Source organism: Fusarium oxysporum, chromosome 3, assembly GCF_000149955.1.
Source record: "Fusarium oxysporum f. sp. lycopersici 4287 chromosome 3, whole genome shotgun sequence".
Lineage (NCBI taxonomy): Eukaryota > Fungi > Ascomycota > Sordariomycetes > Hypocreales > Nectriaceae > Fusarium > Fusarium oxysporum.
Genome location: NC_030988.1, coordinates 4,304,604 through 4,321,228, shown reverse-complemented (window position 1 = coordinate 4,321,228; position 16,625 = coordinate 4,304,604). Strand labels below are relative to the sequence as shown.

General features: G+C 45.8%; 6 protein-coding genes across 6 annotated transcripts; 3 read left to right on the top strand and 3 right to left on the bottom strand.

The window, feature by feature from the left end:
- FOXG_19432 (uncharacterized protein) lies at positions 1-222 on the top strand (the record flags this gene model as incomplete). The annotated part of the gene is made up of 2 exons (XM_018399646.1): positions 1-57; positions 127-222. The coding sequence occupies 2 exons, from the start codon at positions 1-3 to the stop codon at positions 220-222; spliced, it is 153 nt and encodes a 50-aa protein (XP_018242900.1).
- Positions 223-1,912: 1,690 nt separating this feature from the next.
- FOXG_06860 (uncharacterized protein) lies at positions 1,913-2,359 on the bottom strand (the record flags this gene model as incomplete). The annotated part of the gene is made up of 1 exon (XM_018385500.1): positions 1,913-2,359. The coding sequence occupies one exon, from the start codon at positions 2,357-2,359 to the stop codon at positions 1,913-1,915; it is 447 nt and encodes a 148-aa protein (XP_018242899.1).
- A 335-nt stretch (positions 2,360-2,694) lies between these two features.
- Positions 2,695-3,746, bottom strand: FOXG_19431 (L-lactate dehydrogenase; the record flags this gene model as incomplete). Its single annotated transcript, XM_018399645.1, has 3 exons — positions 2,695-3,132; positions 3,185-3,414; positions 3,488-3,746. The coding sequence occupies 3 exons, from the start codon at positions 3,744-3,746 to the stop codon at positions 2,695-2,697; spliced, it is 927 nt and encodes a 308-aa protein (XP_018242898.1).
- A 5,468-nt stretch (positions 3,747-9,214) lies between these two features.
- On the top strand, positions 9,215-10,135 carry FOXG_06859 (alcohol dehydrogenase 1; the record flags this gene model as incomplete). Its single annotated transcript, XM_018385499.1, has 1 exon — positions 9,215-10,135. The coding sequence occupies exon 1, from the start codon at positions 9,323-9,325 to the stop codon at positions 10,133-10,135; it is 813 nt and encodes a 270-aa protein (XP_018242897.1). The 5' UTR covers positions 9,215-9,322.
- A 1,741-nt stretch (positions 10,136-11,876) lies between these two features.
- FOXG_06858 (uncharacterized protein) lies at positions 11,877-12,481 on the bottom strand (the record flags this gene model as incomplete). The annotated part of the gene is made up of 2 exons (XM_018385498.1): positions 11,877-12,353; positions 12,425-12,481. 2 exons carry the CDS (start codon positions 12,479-12,481, stop codon positions 11,877-11,879), a joined length of 534 nt encoding a protein of 177 aa, XP_018242896.1.
- A 1,271-nt stretch (positions 12,482-13,752) lies between these two features.
- On the top strand, positions 13,753-15,644 carry FOXG_06857 (uncharacterized protein; the record flags this gene model as incomplete). The annotated part of the gene is made up of 4 exons (XM_018385497.1): positions 13,753-13,938; positions 14,286-14,440; positions 14,675-15,549; positions 15,607-15,644. The coding sequence occupies 4 exons, from the start codon at positions 13,753-13,755 to the stop codon at positions 15,642-15,644; spliced, it is 1,254 nt and encodes a 417-aa protein (XP_018242895.1).
- Positions 15,645-16,625: the final 981 nt, after the last annotated feature.

Sequence of the window (16,625 nt, the reverse complement as noted above, 5' to 3'; positions counted from 1 at the left end):
ATGCCTGCCCTTCTCGCCACTCGCGATACCGGCCGCGTCTCGGGCGTCGGTCTCGTAGTCAGAGGTCACATCTGTATAGCATCATCATTTAGATAAAAACACTCGCGCTTTTACACAGCAATATAGATGGTATCAATGAATTCATATGCCGAATTTGAAGTCATTCCGATGCAGAGTTATCGAGAAAGGCGTGAGTGGATTGATGACCAGAGGTCACGTTGAACCCTCATACTAACCACATTGGGACGAGAGCTTGAACGGTGGCGCGGCGCTAGAATCCACGGGTAGGGTCGAGTTTCGTAAGTTCTTATGGTACTCGTGCTCCCTATAACTTCTATGTAAAGGATGTTTATGAAGTTTTCTTTGAGATCTAATTAAAATGGACTAGAGATTGTGGATGGTAAGGTGAAAATAACAACGAGGCGTGAATCTAGTTGGTAGAGGCACGCGACAAGCACGTAAAGTCAGCATAGCATATGAGTAAACAGAATCATACGATTGCCATTAATAATGTGTCCATCTAATATAGAGTTCAGAGGGTTAGATAAAGTAAACCAGTGTCGTGGTTCCCCAAGAGCGCCATTCACATGACAATACCCAGTTGGAATGATCTGACGTGGTGAAGTTAAATAAATATAAAAAGTGCTTATTGGTGTGGGTGGTGACCAACATATCCACTCAACTGGTCTTGCTGTGTTCCTAGTACGTCATACTACCAAGATTGACATCTCATTTTGTAACATGGCAGACTGAAGGAATCTCATTAACAGAGATCAGAAGCGGGGTCATGGTATTCAGGCGAACATTTGACCAGGAATACAAGTACCTATGTACCATATACCGTACACCCGAGAATTCATCAATAGGTGACATATGACACTAGGAACACGGTGTGGACTCATTGGGCATAATGCAGGTTACATTACTCGCAAGTGATTCATAAGTTTGAAATTGAGTTCAGCCGACGGCCATCGTGTTGTTAGCTGGCACGTGGCTTTCCTATTGCTGACAGCTCCTGATGATGTGCTAGAATAATTGCTTGAAGGGCCGACCAGAACTTTGGGAACATAGCCACCTAACGCCATATTGATGCGATTGTGCGGTTACTGCCTAGGAATAGTAGATGACAGCGACAGCAATTAGACTGAGTTGATAACTCCTCCGTCTGGAAAACTCAGCGATCTGTTTGATGATGTTTGGATCTAGCTGCATTAACTTTACCATCAAACCGGTGATGGACCGTTGGATAGAAACATAGTTTCCATGCATTAATTCAATGTTTTTATCAGATAATATTTGACATTTTACCATTGAAAATAGGTTACATAGAAGCAGCTCAAGAAATGAGGACTTTAAAATAAAAAGATTTAAATACAACTTGCGTGATTGACTTCATAGCCAGTTCCCCAACAAAGAACATATGTTCAGTAGAAATGACTGAAGAGGAAAAGAAATACAATCACCTCAGTCAATCTCGATCTCATACCCTCAGTAACGACACATCACCTCCCCTCACATGCCTTTCTGATGCTTATGATGGGCACCAGCGACAGTCTTCACCTCAACGATGGTCTTCTGGCCCGTATCCGCTACTGCATGGGCAACCACCTCTTCCCCAAATGGCCACTCGCCGGCCATTTTCTCCGGTGTATCATAGTCTGCATAATCAAGAGGATCAAGTAACTTACGGGCTGCTACATAGGCATCGGCCCGGTGTATAAATGCCCCCTCAATCTGCGTCTCCTGCACACAACCCGTCCGGTCCTTGTTATTGTTGTTTATATTGCGCAGTAGTGCTGGGTGAAAATATATTTTATGAAACTTGGTTGTTCATTAGTGAGATGAGAGTTCTTCTCAGGTTTATATCTCTAAATGATTTCATCTAGGACTTTAAACTTTAAATCTAGGACTTTCAGACTGTTATTCTGAATCCTGAAGGGAAGGGGGATCCCCGGATTTTCCAACAGTTATAGTCAATCATTGTCTGCAGGACATAATGCAACGAACGTATCTCTTTCGGCATTAATATGCCGCCATTGGAATCCATCAGTAGCTTCTCCTCATTGGGAGTAGCTTGTATCGAGATCAACAAGACTTGGCCAGCAGGCGCCTTAGCGTAGACGAGAACGCCGTCGCCATGATCCCATTCTTCGGTGCTGCTTAAGTGAATGGCATATTCAACAAAGTCCTCAGGTTTATGGCGCAGCGTGTCCAAGACCCTGAAGGCGGAGTTTTTGGCGGCTTCGAGGGTAGCATTAGTGCCGAGGATATAGATGGATTGCTTAGCTCCGGAAGGGTCGACGTGGTAATCGATGACCGTCAGAAGAATGTGGTACAGTAGCTCTGGACTACTCGACATGACGAAGAATATGTAACCTCGGCAGTTGGTCCGTGTAAGTATATTTGAGTCGTGTGTTTGTATATAGGATGTAGTTTTTATGAGGAAAATATTATTCTGTTTCTAATGCTCGCGGTGGGTGGTATATGCTCGTTATCAGGTATACCTTTCATCTCAAGAACCTGATCTTATGGATTTCCCAACTTATTGTTCTTATTACTTCATTTCTGATCATATGAGCAAGTTTAAAATTCAAAAAGAAATTACATTACTAACCAAGTCTGACGCAAGTGGCCGCTGTATCCCAGATTGCCTAGCAGACTATGAAAGCCCAATCTACCCACGGCATTCTTGGCTTAATAATTCCGATGGATCCAGTCAATAGTTTCGCTCAGTTCCTTCGCTGACTTAGCTATATGTGCCTCCTCGTCACTGTCCAACGTCATCTGAATAGTACTCAAAACTCCCTTCTTCCCGATGACAGCGGGCAAGCTGAAATAGCAACTAAAGTCAGGTTGGAAATGGCTGACGGGACGAACATTGCGCTTGTCCAAGAAGATAGAGGCACACAAAATAGACACAATAGAGCCAAGCCCAAAGGGAGTCGAACCCTTAGCTCTGATTATGCTCTGCGACCAATGCTTGCATTCATCCTCAAGCTCGACACGGTCAAGAATGTTGGGGGGGATCGATGTGTTAATGGGGACGCCAGCAACTGTTGCCGCTGACCATGCTACAACCTGGGGGCTTCCGTGTACGCCCAACACGTGGATGTCTATCGAATTAGCCGCAATCTAGAACTTCATTAGCCCAACTTCAGAGAACACAAGATCCATATGCACTCACTCCAGCCCGCATGGCCACGAGCCCACGGAGCCGCACCGAGTCTAGGAACGTGCCTGAGCCCAAGACTTGAGATGTCGGAAGTCCGGAGATTTCATGAGCGAGGGACGTGAGCAGGTCGACAGGGTTTGACACCACAAGTAGGATTGTGTCTGATCTGAACGGCTTCATTGCCTCGACTACTTCCCGAACAATTGACATGTTCCGGGATGTATAGTCGATGGTTGTTTGGCCTAGAGAACATGAAGTGAGCCTCACGCGCTTAATCACAGCAAGCAAACAGGATTTTCTTCTTTGGCCGCTTACCTATCATGTGCTTGGATCCAGCTGTGAGGACCACAATGTCGGCCTTGGCTGCCTCATGGTGTGAGGCTGCTCGCACGCGCGTGCTGCTGTTACAACTATAGGCCACGTCGGAAAGGTCACGGACTTGGCCGTCTCTCAATTCGATATCGATGTCGACGAGGAGTAACTCGCTCACAAAAGAGGCAAGTATGATGGAGTATGCTGCGGCGCCTCCGACCTGGCCCACGCCGACAATTGCGATCTGAGAAACCAAATTCATGGTTCTAGAGAGCTGTTCCAACTACCAGATTGATGCTTTTGCAGCCCTAAGGTGCCCACGTTGCCTTTAATAAGGCAATTCAGCCCCGTATGCTGTAGAAGCCCAGGGTCCGTCTTTCCGAACAAACCGGGGCATCGCCCGTACGCCGCATGGGACAACCACCTGGCCCCGGTTGCTTACTTTCTTAGCGCACAGCTAATATAAATACTAAGCATACATTTTTGTCTATTGAGTGCGCCTAGGTTGCCAGGACCCCGCTTTACGCAAGCTCTGATTAACGATGACGACGATGGCATCAGCCACGACCAGCCCGCCAACAACCCAGATCCGTTCAATCAGGGAATCCATACTTCCACGAACCTTATCAGAGGCACGGTGCGGTAACCTAACAGTACCTCAGTTGTTTGCTTATGGCGGATTACACCACCAACACCGCCGTAATAATAACATACGTCTACGTACAGGTTGCTTTCGTCACTGCGCGTACGTGGTGCAACGAATTCATCTGGTTCCAATGGGTGCTACGTTCCCAGGTTTCCGAGGCCTTTGGCCATGAAAATTGTCGTAGGGGCGTTGGGGAAGGGGAATGGGCCCGAATAACCAGTTTGGTAATATTTTCCAGTAATAGCTTAAGGATGATCGCATCCCGTTGGTGAAGTGGTATGTGAGATTAAAGTTGGAAAACAGGGGAAATATGCAAAAGGCTCGGTAATTAAGACTTTCGGGGATAGAGAATAACGGTTCCTATTTAATTATTGCTATTAGCTGCTTATGATTTGGGATGATTTATATATTAGAGGCGCCTAAGGCTGAGGAGAAGCACTCCTGTACACTATAGGTGTTTTCAGGAGGATTCACTATAAACTTATTTCCAACTGCACAGTTGCTGATGACCACTCCCAAATTATCACCAAAACTCGACATCTCTCCATGATCTGAATCTATGCACGGGGCGGGTGGCAGAACTAAACTAAATAATTTCAATGCATTGATTCTGCCAAGAAAAGACAGCAGAAAGCAAAAGAGACTGGTAATATGAGGATCTACCTAATCGAGACGTCTTACAATCATATCTCGCTGTTTCTTTGCTATAGCCACCAATGCGTGGGCATGTTCGAGGCAGGCGCCTTTGATCTCATTAAAGGACACGCGATCAGAGTCGTAATCTATTGTGATCTGGAGGATATAATACAACGGGTCAGTATCCCCAGGCGTCGCGATGGGTTCGTCAGATGCAGCAAGTCTGTCTGATGTTCTGTTTAATCAAGATGTTTGCAGTAACGTTTTGCCCTAATAACTATGTTTCTAATTTCAGCAGTGGAAGTTTACGCTTGTTTGACAGTGTAGTCACTCTTATCTCATCCTCTAAATCTCTTATATTCATAGATATCTGGCCTGTCGTGTTATCCCCTTGAATGAGTTGAGGCTCCATTAAGCATATCGTCCCACCTCAGTTATATGCAAGAAAGCCTTATTAGAAAGGTAACACATAAGGAAATTCTTTACTAAAATAAGGATAATGTTTATAACGCCTATATCATGAGGACTTCGAAAACGGCGAGAATGGATGTAAAATAATGCACATTTTAACCTTTGCGAATCTGTTAATAACATCTCTCTTCATTAACCTGACTGGAGGCTTACTATGCTAAAGGAGATAGGTTTCGCCTATGTGATTACAAAAACACCCTAACGAGCCCTCGTCTGTAATACGCCATACGCTCCCGACGCAAATGTTGCCCTATACAGCATCCAAGACCACTCCATGGGCACCCCCAGCTAACGCACCACTAAAATTTTAATCCTACCACATAAATTCTGAATAACCTGCTTAGTATATAGTTCTAAGTGACTCCTTGACGATCCTGGTAGTCTAGTGCTTGCCCAATCCTTGTTATCCTGTTAGCAAGAAAAGAAAAAAGAAAAGAAAAGAAGAAGGAAACAAAACCTACAGATGCTTATACTTCCAGAACCAAATTCATCTGCAGTAGACAACAAGGAACCGAAGCAAAGACACAACTGTAAGCCAAGAAATCGCAGTTCAATCGCATAGTATAAAACAAGATGGGAAGCATAATTACAATGATCTGCCGAAGAAGACCTTGATTGGAAATCCGTGAATGTAACCAGCGGGCTTTTATGCGGGCATTAAATGAGACAAGAGGACAAAGCAAAGTATTCTAATGCCTGGGCCTCAAAGTGCAAGAGTTAAATAGTGAAGATTGCGGCATAGACTTCAACTGCATTTTAATCGAGAAATATCTTGCCAAGAAGAGAAACAAGACGTATCGACTTCTCATCCTATTCCTAGGCTCTATATTTCAATTAAATAGTAGTGAGAACCTTTATTCAGGACCTGAAATGATAACAACAAACCCCATTTTACCGAGGAATAAGGTCTTAAGATCTTCCTTAACATGAAACTGAATCCTTCCGGCGGCTGGTTGTGTATGGGTAAGGCTCTTGGAGTTGAGGGCTTGATTGACCCAGAAGGAAGAGTATAAGATCACATGCGAAAATAAGGAGTTCGTGGAGCCTTGGACATAAACTTTCCAGATCAGACCACAACAGGCCAAGGCCGATGGCGGACCATGGTCACGGCGCAGGAATTCCAACGAGAAGTTCAAGCTACGTAAGCCTAATATAGGCTCGAAGTGATTTAGAATATAAATCCGGCAGTTACACGCTTCATGCATTTTGGAATAATAGGCTAAGTAGTCTAATTAAGAAACCATCAAGCAAATTGCTTGAAGCAATCATGACGATATTAAATAATACCCCACCAAGTCAAGATGACCAAACTTTAGGGTATCTAATCGAAGGATGGCTCTAATAGCTTCCTATAATTACTATTATTATGGTTTTTTTAATCTTATATAACGTGTTTGATAAGCATGCGACGCAGATAAGCATGCGACGCACTTTTCTTACCCTTTAAGCTAGAACTTGCTTTAAATCCACCACAAACTATCTAATCAATTAAAACTACTTACTATACTCTTCCCCAAATGTCTCAATTACTACCTGACAGGTCCTTGCATTATGCCCGGCCTTGCCGCATACACCACAACGCCGACCACCCGGTCGCTGTGACCTTCCTCGACCACCACTTCTTGACGATTCAGCCACTACCTGCGCATCAACATCCATCTGATCAATTACTTGCGATGCTTCCTGTACAGTCATAGCCCCTCCTCTCTGTAATCTAGTTCTTTTTGCCCTGCGGCGCCGGCTTAGTATCTCATTTGCATCTCGAAGATTTCGGACCTCATTCCTCAATAAGACAACCTCATGCATAACTGCCCTTGTTGCTTTAGTATTTGACTTTAAAGCTTCTATTATTGACTCTGGGGAGCTGCCTTTATGTCTTCTGATTCGTTTTTCGAGGTATTCAGACTGAGATTGAGCCTCAATTGCTGTCTTTGGGGTCTTTAAAACCCATGCGGTTAATGGTTGGCTGACCTCCCCAGGAGGCGTTGGGGTTCGTAGCTGCACATCAAGCTTTGAGATCACGGCTTCTGGGTCAAGAGGAGCAAGTCCAGCTCCTCTAAAGCCCCCCCGGATATTGCTTTCTGTGAAAGTAGCTTTAAAGGCGGCATAAAAGGCCGGGAAGAACTCGGTCTTGGAAATGTGGGTTATAGAGCATCTAATCAGATGCTCTATTTCTCGACCATATGCCTTTTTCAGCACTGCAAAGCACCTAACATCAAGAGGCTGAAGTAGGTGAGATGCATGAGGCGGCATATAAAGCGTGATAATCTTATTATCCTGGCAGTGTCTCTCAAAGTCGGCAGAGTGGTGGCTTTCGTGGCCATCGAGGATCAGAAGACAATAGGCACCAACTGATCGGTTACTTGTAGACCGATCAAGGTGCTTTAGCCACTCAAGACCTGGCTCGTTATTTGTCCACCCATTTTGGCTCGTTGCAATAACCCAATCGGCTGGGAGGTTGCTTTCTCGGTACCAGTTAGCAAGGTGATATTGGCCTGCACCAATGATAAACGGGGGGATCGCCTGGCCTTCCGCATTAATCGCCTAAATTACAGTAATCCATTCCCGGTTTCGAGGCTGCACTGATTTTGGTCTTCCTTGCCTTTCTGAGCCTGTAACGACCATTCCGGCCATAATAATGCCCATCATAAAGCCTGTTTCATCAAAGTTCCAGATATCATCTGATCAGATATTATACTTCGCAATTATATTCTATACAAGCCTAAACCAGCCACAAATAATAGTCAGATCTTCGTATTTAGCTCTCTGGTAGTCATATCTACGAAATAAACGTATCTTTACCTCTGGTTGTTGCTTTACGAAGTTATAAGCCCAGCGCTTGCCGACAGGTGATGCGTCGCGGTCGGCAAGAAGAGAATTAGCCATTTCTTCTACAAAACGCAGTCGCGCAGGAAATCCTCGCGAATCTAGATCAAGGAGGAATTGAACTATTATCTGTTCCTCTAGATCAGATAGTTTCCGGGAGTTCGGGATACAATCGCGTCGCGATTGAATGCCATTTTGACGGCGACGTAGCTTCCAATAGTTAACCTTATAGATATTTAAAGCGCGTCGGAGACTTAATTTGGGGTCATTTTGAAGGGCTTAAAGTGCAAGAAGGATTCTAGCCTCATCTAAAGGTTGCGACATCTTTGGTTGAGAAGTATCTGATTAGATGAAAATGTTGTAGGATAAGGGATTTTTGGTGCACTCGCTTAGATGGTGCATTCGCTTATCAACCACGTTAATATACTTAGAAATTATAGTAAATAGTAATACTCTCTATCAGTTACCCTATAGGTATATATTCTATTTAGGTTACATTAATCTATAATACCTAGGGCAATATTATACCTGTCCCTTATGCATATTACACTTTATGCCATCAGAACATGCATATATCAGAACGAACAGATAAAAAAGCATAAGGCCTGGTGGTTCACCAACACCGAGTAATCATGACCTCACAAACTGTCACCTGTGATGCCAGTACAAGCTTTTGTGGCTCAACTTAAATCCAGTAAGCAGAGTTTGTATCACATGGTCGAAGTCATGGCTGCACTTTAACTTTCTGGCTAGCCATCAATCACATGATACTTTGCGTGTTTCGTTTAATCCAGCAAAGACTTGTGGAACATATCGGTGAGTTCCGTGGTTCCTGTTATGTGTCGAAGCTACTATTAAAAGTGGCAAGTTGCCTTGAATTCCTGGCGCGTATTGACGCATAGATGCTGAGCCGGCTTACCCTTGCTGATTTTTATTCCGAATATACTACCAACCATGCCTGTTATTGCAATCCCAGAGGAGCAATGGGCGCAAGTACTCGAAAAGCCCGGCGGCCGTATGTGTCTCCTCTTTGTATTTCAAACTTGGGTTCGCTAGATATTAATATCGGTTAACAGTGGTTGTTTATAAGAAAATTCCCGTACATATGCCAGGTCCTGATGAGGTCTTGGTTAATGTGAAGTATTCCGGAGTCTGTCATACCGACTTACACGCTATAATGGGTGATTGGCCACTAAAGAGGAACTCTAGTTGGTGGTCACGAAGGCGCTGGTTTCGTGGTCGCCAAGGGTGAGCTTGTCATGAACATAGAGATTAGTGACCACGTTGGGGTCAAGTGGTTAAATGGCTCTTGTTTAAACTGCACTTTCTGCTTACAAGGCGATGAGCAGCTCTGTCCTCAGGCTCTCCTCTCCGGCTATACAGTCGACGGCACTTTCCAGCAATATGCTGTTGCCAAGGCGGCACATATCACCCGAATCCCTAGCGAGTGTAGCTTGGAAGACGTTTGTCCGATCCTTTGCGCAGGACTCACCGTCTACAAGGGGCTTAAAGAATCTGGTGTTCGTCCGGGGCAATATGTCGCCATAGTTGGTGCAGGTGGTGGCCTCGGATGCTTCGCTCTACAGTACGCTAAGGCCATGGGTGTCCACAGCATTGCAATCGACGCAGGGAACGACAAATCCAAGGTTTGCAAAGATCTGGGTGCAGCAGCTTTTATCGACTTCCAAGAGTCCTCAGATATTGCCGCTGATGTTAGGGCCGCAGTCCCCGACGGGTTCGGGCCCCACGCTGTCCTCGTGCTCGCAACCCACGAGGCGCCATTCCAGCAGGCATACAAATATGTTCGATCACACGGCAGTGTTGTTTGTATTGGTATGCCGGGCTATGCATATCTCAAAGCACCAATCTTCGCCACTGTCGTTCGCATGGTCAACATCAAAGGTAGTTATGTGGGGAATCGCCAGGACGCAGCCGAGGCTATCGAATTCTTCCGACTTGGCCTGATTAAAGCGCCACACAAGCTTATTGGTTTAAGTCATCTACAGGATGTCTATGATATGATGCTTGAGGATGAGATTGTAGGTCGGTATGTCGTTGATACAAGCAAGTGATATCGGTTTCAAAGTTTTACCATGATAGTATGACTGGTCAAGTTGAGAGAGATGGCATTGAATCACCATGTTGGCTGGCTACATTTTTAGCTGGAAAATCATTTTACTTTATAGTACTGGTATAAATGTTACTGATTCTCATCCCTGCTAGAACTTAGCTGCCTTTAAGCCGTGGGCTGCAGTATTTAGTAATGTTGTTGCATTCTGCGCGATTGGAGACACCTGGTCCGAATTATATTATAACTGGTTGGCCGAAATCATCCTTTCGATTATCTTCTGGATCCGGATCTCCGCTAGCCTGAGACCTAAGCTAAGCAACCGCCTTTTACGGTTTCTGTCTTCTTTGCTTTTCCATTTTCCTTTACTTTGAGATGCTCCGGTGAGTCATTCAGTCAGGGTGTTAGTATGGTTGTTGCGATTGTTACGGTAGCCCTCTAAAGCTGATCTCGGTATGTTTCTCTACGTCTGCCACTCCCTAGGGCTAATCTTCCCAGCACTAGTATCGAGTAGAGGAAGTTCGTGAGTAACTTCAGGTAATAGGGACTCCATAACTCGAAGGAGAAATATTGGTAGTGATTTGCACAGAGTATGGCCTCATCAGAAAAGAAATATCACCTATTCTCTAGAGGTTTAGGCAAAGTCTAGACTCGTAGGTTAATGTGAGGACTTCGATCTGTTGATATACAGCTAAGCTAAAAGTATATAGTTTAAGCTGAAGCTTAAGCGGCCCGGCTGGTCTCGACCATCGATGTCAGATTTACAATGGGATTCGCATACTTCGTAGGTTAGTATATCAAGTTGCTGGTTCTGGTTGATATTAATGAAATAATAAAAGGCGGGCTGGTTGTTATGCTACCCTACTTTGTGGTCCAGCATATCGATACTGCACTAATTATCTCAATGGCAATTACAGCTGTTATGCTGTCTATATTCAGATATACTTAATCTGCGGTTATTCGATTCAGCTGTTATTCCGCCCGCTACGGCTCTTTAGAGACTTTATTTGTTGGAGGCGCTGCCCCCTGGGTTAGTTATGGTACTGTACGGGCTGTAAATAAAGGTTTGAATTTAACGTGAATAAGAGGGACAGGCTATGAATGGGGTTGAGAATATTATTGAGTTACGCGTTACTTGAAGGATCTGATTCAATCCCTATCGTACACAGCTAGCACGCTACAAGTGATGTACCAGGAAGTGAAGATGGTAATTCTTCCACCTATCCCATCCATTATTGGCACCACAAAGTTCACCGGGCCCAAACTCTCCCCTCCTCAGTCCCCTAAAGTCGATATCGGCAGTTCACACTCTTCATTGCTATCCCTTCGACCGTGCGAAGGCTCCCTAATTTAAGTTACTCTATTGTTATGACACTATCAGAAGCTTATTCTGTAGGCTGAGATAGTGACCAGTGCATATCCAGACATACAACTATAACCTCAAGACCAGCGCTTATTGGGTTAGATCTCTACGAGTGACCGCTAGGGAGTCCTAGCAAAGCGAAAAGAATGAATCACCAGGTAGTATTAGCTGTCAGAATGCCTATTCCTAGTTGTTATTGCATTAACTAGATAGATGTGAATGCATAATCTGGTTATCTATCTGAGGGAATTTCCATTCCCACTAAATCGGACGTCTGTAGTGGTGCCAATATAGAATGCCATGGCCAGCAACAGCGGCCTCGGACCATTCAAGTCCTGTGGTAGTGTTGACGTAAATCTGGTCTTCTCCATTGATTGAAATTTTAGTTGACGGTATTGGTTGCCTCGGCCTTCTTCGGGTGCAAAAGGCAACTGAGCCAAGAGAGGGCCTCATTGCTGACGCCGAGAACGGTGGTAACAGCAGCCTTTCCGTGGGCGACAAGGCCTACTTGCTTGTTCTTCTCATACTCGGAGTCATAAACCTTAAGAACGTGGTCTCTACCCTCCAGGCCCTTGTGGTATGATAGGGAGATAAGGTCCTTAGTGTCGTTGTACAGCTCCTGCGTGGGCTTTTTAATAATGGGGAATTGCTTGTGGACATGGTGGAGGATATTGTCGCCTAAGGAATCGACCTTCTGAATATAAGGTAGAAGGTGTTGGTAGGGCCTCTGGAACCAAGTCGTGGCGGTGCCAGCGAAAGTCTGGTAAGCGGCGTTGCCGAACTGGATGGACCTCTGGCCGTATTTGCCAGACTTGAAAGTATGAACGCCGTCGCTGATGACCGGGTAGCTGAGCAGATGCTATCATGAGGTTAGCATCCGAACAAGGCAATGCATAACAGTGTAAGTGTAGTAGGAGCTGTATATTATACCTGGAAGAAAGCCGAGTGATGAGCAAGTCCCGCGTTATCGTTGAGCTGAGAAGACATTGTGCCGGATGGGTACCAACGAAGAATCAGGGCAAGTGAGAATGGTATATAGAGCAATAACAAGCCGGGCAAGTCACCGTAGCTGCCGGATTAACATGATAATAGCATGATAAGTAGAGAAGATGGCAGGTAGATATAGTGGCACTAAATAACAGGTACCGTTAGATCGGGAAGGGACCTTGAGATGGGAGAGGCAGCGCGATGGGGGGAAAGTTTGTAAATCGTAGGAGGCACAAGACACGAGAGTGTGGGGGATGCAAAAACCGTTGGTGTCTGCGGAAAGAACCAGCGGGTGCTGCGAACCTGGACCTTCTCATTGGTTCGGTAGCTTGATCGAATGAGCTTGCAACGACTGGGGTTGCAGTAAGCTTCCGCCAGAGAAACAGCCTTCATGCAATCTTAACTCAGAATATCATCAGTATTGAGTCAGAGTAATTAGGAATATCTAGGTGCAGAGTTAAAGCACGATATCACTTCAACGAACATGCATTAAAACTTTTCCCCTCCCCAGTAAACGTTACCCGAGACGACGAGAAGTAACTAGACTAATTAGCAGACAGCTAAATGCTCTGCGACTGTAATCACTCTTGTCAAAGATCAAGCCATATGGACGCCTACCTAGCGAACAACAGACTACCAAAGAGTAGAAGCCACTAAAGAAAAGCCAGTATTTCCGATAAGTTGCGTTGTTATGGCTCGTGTCTTGCGGACCGGAGTCTGAATATGCCAACCTCCGACGCTACAGGAGGACCTGTCGCGTCCAGGTCCACATTAGAGTGGAGATTAGTTATCAGATCATGGGCTCATCGATTCGTGAATCCACATGATTGTGTTGATGTCTTGCAGATTGTGGTGGGCTTTGAGACTTAAATGCCCCACGATGCATGCGATACCATAAGCCTAACCATTAGGAGGGAGTCAGCGAAGTTGTTTCCCGCTAAGCCCCGTGCGTGTCTGGATGTCTGGTTATCTTAGCATGTTGACCTAAGAGGGGCTCCGGACCCCACCATCGCCACAGCCCATCATGGACCCGCCGTGCTTTATTATTCTGCCTTCTACTCATGCCTTCTCTTGTTACGCGTTTTTAAAGCTCGCTGGCATATGGAATTGCTACCGTTTGTCGTAGGAACCTTCGCTTCACTCACAATCCTCTCAGATTGCTACATAATCGTCCCAACGACGTGGCCGAACTTGAACTACCTAGGTCGACCAGCTCGATGTGAAGCGCTCATAGCGACCTATAAATTCCGAATTTTGATCGCAGCCCCAGAATGGACGTTTCCTGTATGGTACGAGTGAAAGCAATGGACCGTGGCGCAGTGGAAAGCCTAAGGTCTCACCAGCTCGAGGCTTCTCATGTATCAGATACGACTCGGTTGCTCGGCACCGGTGCACTTGGTACACAGGACAAGAGACATGAAGCTTCGAAAGTGTTGAGTTGGTGGCAGAGACCCTCAGTATGCTCCAATTTCTCGGACGTCTATTACAATCAAGAGCTAACAGCATCCAGGTCTACTGGCTCCTCTTTCCTTTCACCGTTTTCACCCTGGCTTTCGGAGGTGTCATTGTGCCTAAATTAAATCTGTGAGCGCTTTCGTTATTGTATATTAAACTCGGACCATTGACTTTGATGCGCAAAGGATCCTCGACATCGTTTGCAAACAATACTTGGCGGATCAGAAGCTCCTCAACCCGGACAATACCTTCAAGGCTATCCTTCTTGGTAGCGAGAATCCACAATGCAAGATACCCGAGGTCCAGAAGAATGCTGCAACCTTCATGCTGCTCATGAATCTCATCACAGGCTCCCCTGAGTGCCATCGTGACTCCAAAGTTGGGACATCTATCAGACCGATGTGGTAGGACGCGATTGATGGCCCTGGCTTCCTGTGGTGGTTTAGTTGCTGAATTCATAACCATCTTGGTGGCCAGATTTCCCCAAGTGATTGACTACCGGTGGTTAGTACTGGGGAGCGTGTTTGATGGATTAACCGGCTCTTTCACAGCTGGAAGCATCCTTCACCAATCATACATTAGCGATTGCACGCCACCCTCAAAACGTGCAGCGTCTATAGGCTACATGCATGCATGTCTGTTCACCGGCCTGGCATTCGGTCCTCTTTTGTCCGGATACTTTGTCAAGTGGACTGGCAGCCTCCTGTCCATCTTCTATGTGGTACTGGGTTGCCACAGTATGTTTGTGATCATAATTGGGTTCATCGTTCCTGAATCTCTGTCCAAGAAGAAGCAGCTGCTTGCTCGGGAGAAGTGGGACAAAGAACAAGAGTTGAGGGCCCAGATCAGGAGGTCTCTGTTATCCACTATCCAGACGGTTAACCCATTCGAGCCTCTCAAGGTCCTCTGCCCCACAGGCCCTGGAACTTCACCTGCCCTCCGCCGAAACCTGGTTGCTCTGGCTCTCAACGATATCATCATTTTTGGAATCTCTCAAGCTGCTGGTGCGGTCATTATTTTGTACAGCGAGTACATATATGGCTGGGGCACCTTTGAGAGCTCTCGATTCGTGTCCGTTTTGTCGCTAGTTCGGGTAGTGGCTCTGATGGGGATCTTCCCAATCATCAACTATTTTGGGCGTGTTCGTCCAGCTGCTCGGAGACGACGAGAGTGTCTCATGGTGCCAGCAAAGAAGCATTATGGAGCAGACAACCTCGACATATGGGTCCTTAGGGCTGCCCTGACGTCAGATATCCTGGGTAGCATTGGATACAGCCTGTCACACTCTGAAGAGGTTTTTTTCCTTAGCGGCATGGTCACAGCAATGGGAGGACTTGGCAGTGCCGCTATCCAAGCTATTGTAACAAAGCACGTTCCCACGAACCGTGTAGGGCAGGTCTTGGGTGCGGTTGGTATGCTGCTTGCCCTTTCTAGGATTCTTGGGCCGCTCTTGTTCAACGGTATCTACGCCGCTACTGTGGGAACGTTTTCACAGGCCATCTTTGTCCTACTGGTAAGCATGTATGGCATCAGCTTCCTGGCGAGTTTTGTAATCCGGGCACACGGTGAGTTGCTCATGTTGTCCCGGGGATTCGTATATGCTAACAAGATGTGTAAGTTCATTGGGAGGATGAACAGGAGGAGACAAGCCACTTAACCCTGGACAACAGGCATAGAACACCAGCACGAACACGATGCCTATTGGTGAGGACAGACTCCGTGTCCAATAGGCCTATGATAGGACTTTCAGTCCATAATCAAAACCAACAATTCAGGAAACGCTCATGTGCAATTGGCGTGATTGCGTACCCAGCTCAATAACTGCGCCACGATTGACCATGTCGATGAGGCTTTGAAATGCTTGTTATGAAGCCGTCAGCGATACTTCTTTTGGTTCTTATTGTCAGACACTACGTGTATTCGGTCCATTGATCCAGATTGGTATATTCATCTTTTTTTCTGTCGGATTTAGGTATCCCTGCTTGCATGTGACAGCCAATGCATGTTCAACAGAAACGCTGAATTCGTAAAGACCCTAATGATCAAGAAAGCCCGTGAGGCGATTTAGAAAGTATTATAACCTGCCAAGTCTTCTGAAAAGGTCCGGAGATCAAAACTTGACGATTTGTGTAATGAATTCCATCTGAATATTGATTAGTAAAATAGAGATTTACTTAAGTAATATTATGTTGTGCTATGGAAGAATTTCCTATATTAATAATTTCTTTAATTCCCCTTAGTAATTGCAGCAGTCCGGCATTATTATGCCCTAAGTGAAAGAGTCAGTAGGTCAAAGTGCCCACCCCTGACCTACGAGTACGATAGTAGTGCCTGGCGTCGCATATCAAGATTATTAGCGTGGCAACCAGCCACAACCCCTTGTTTACGCCATCGAGAAAAGGGTGTCCGGGGCAACTGGGGCTCACCATTTTGGGTTTGGGTTTGGGTGTGTGCGGCTGATGGGCTGGTAACACAGAGCAGTGGCAAACGGGTAGATTGCACAAGAAAGATGCTTGGTGATGATTTTTTTTTTTTTTTGAGAGGTCGAGTGGTGTTGAAAAGATGAAGAAGGAAGAAAAGAGGACCAGGCTTGCACTCGCGGTGCATTTCAATCCACGCCTTGGCCTCCCTCCTGTCCTTTGATCTGAGATAAACGGGGCAACCGTAGCAGCCACATGGGCCAGGCTGG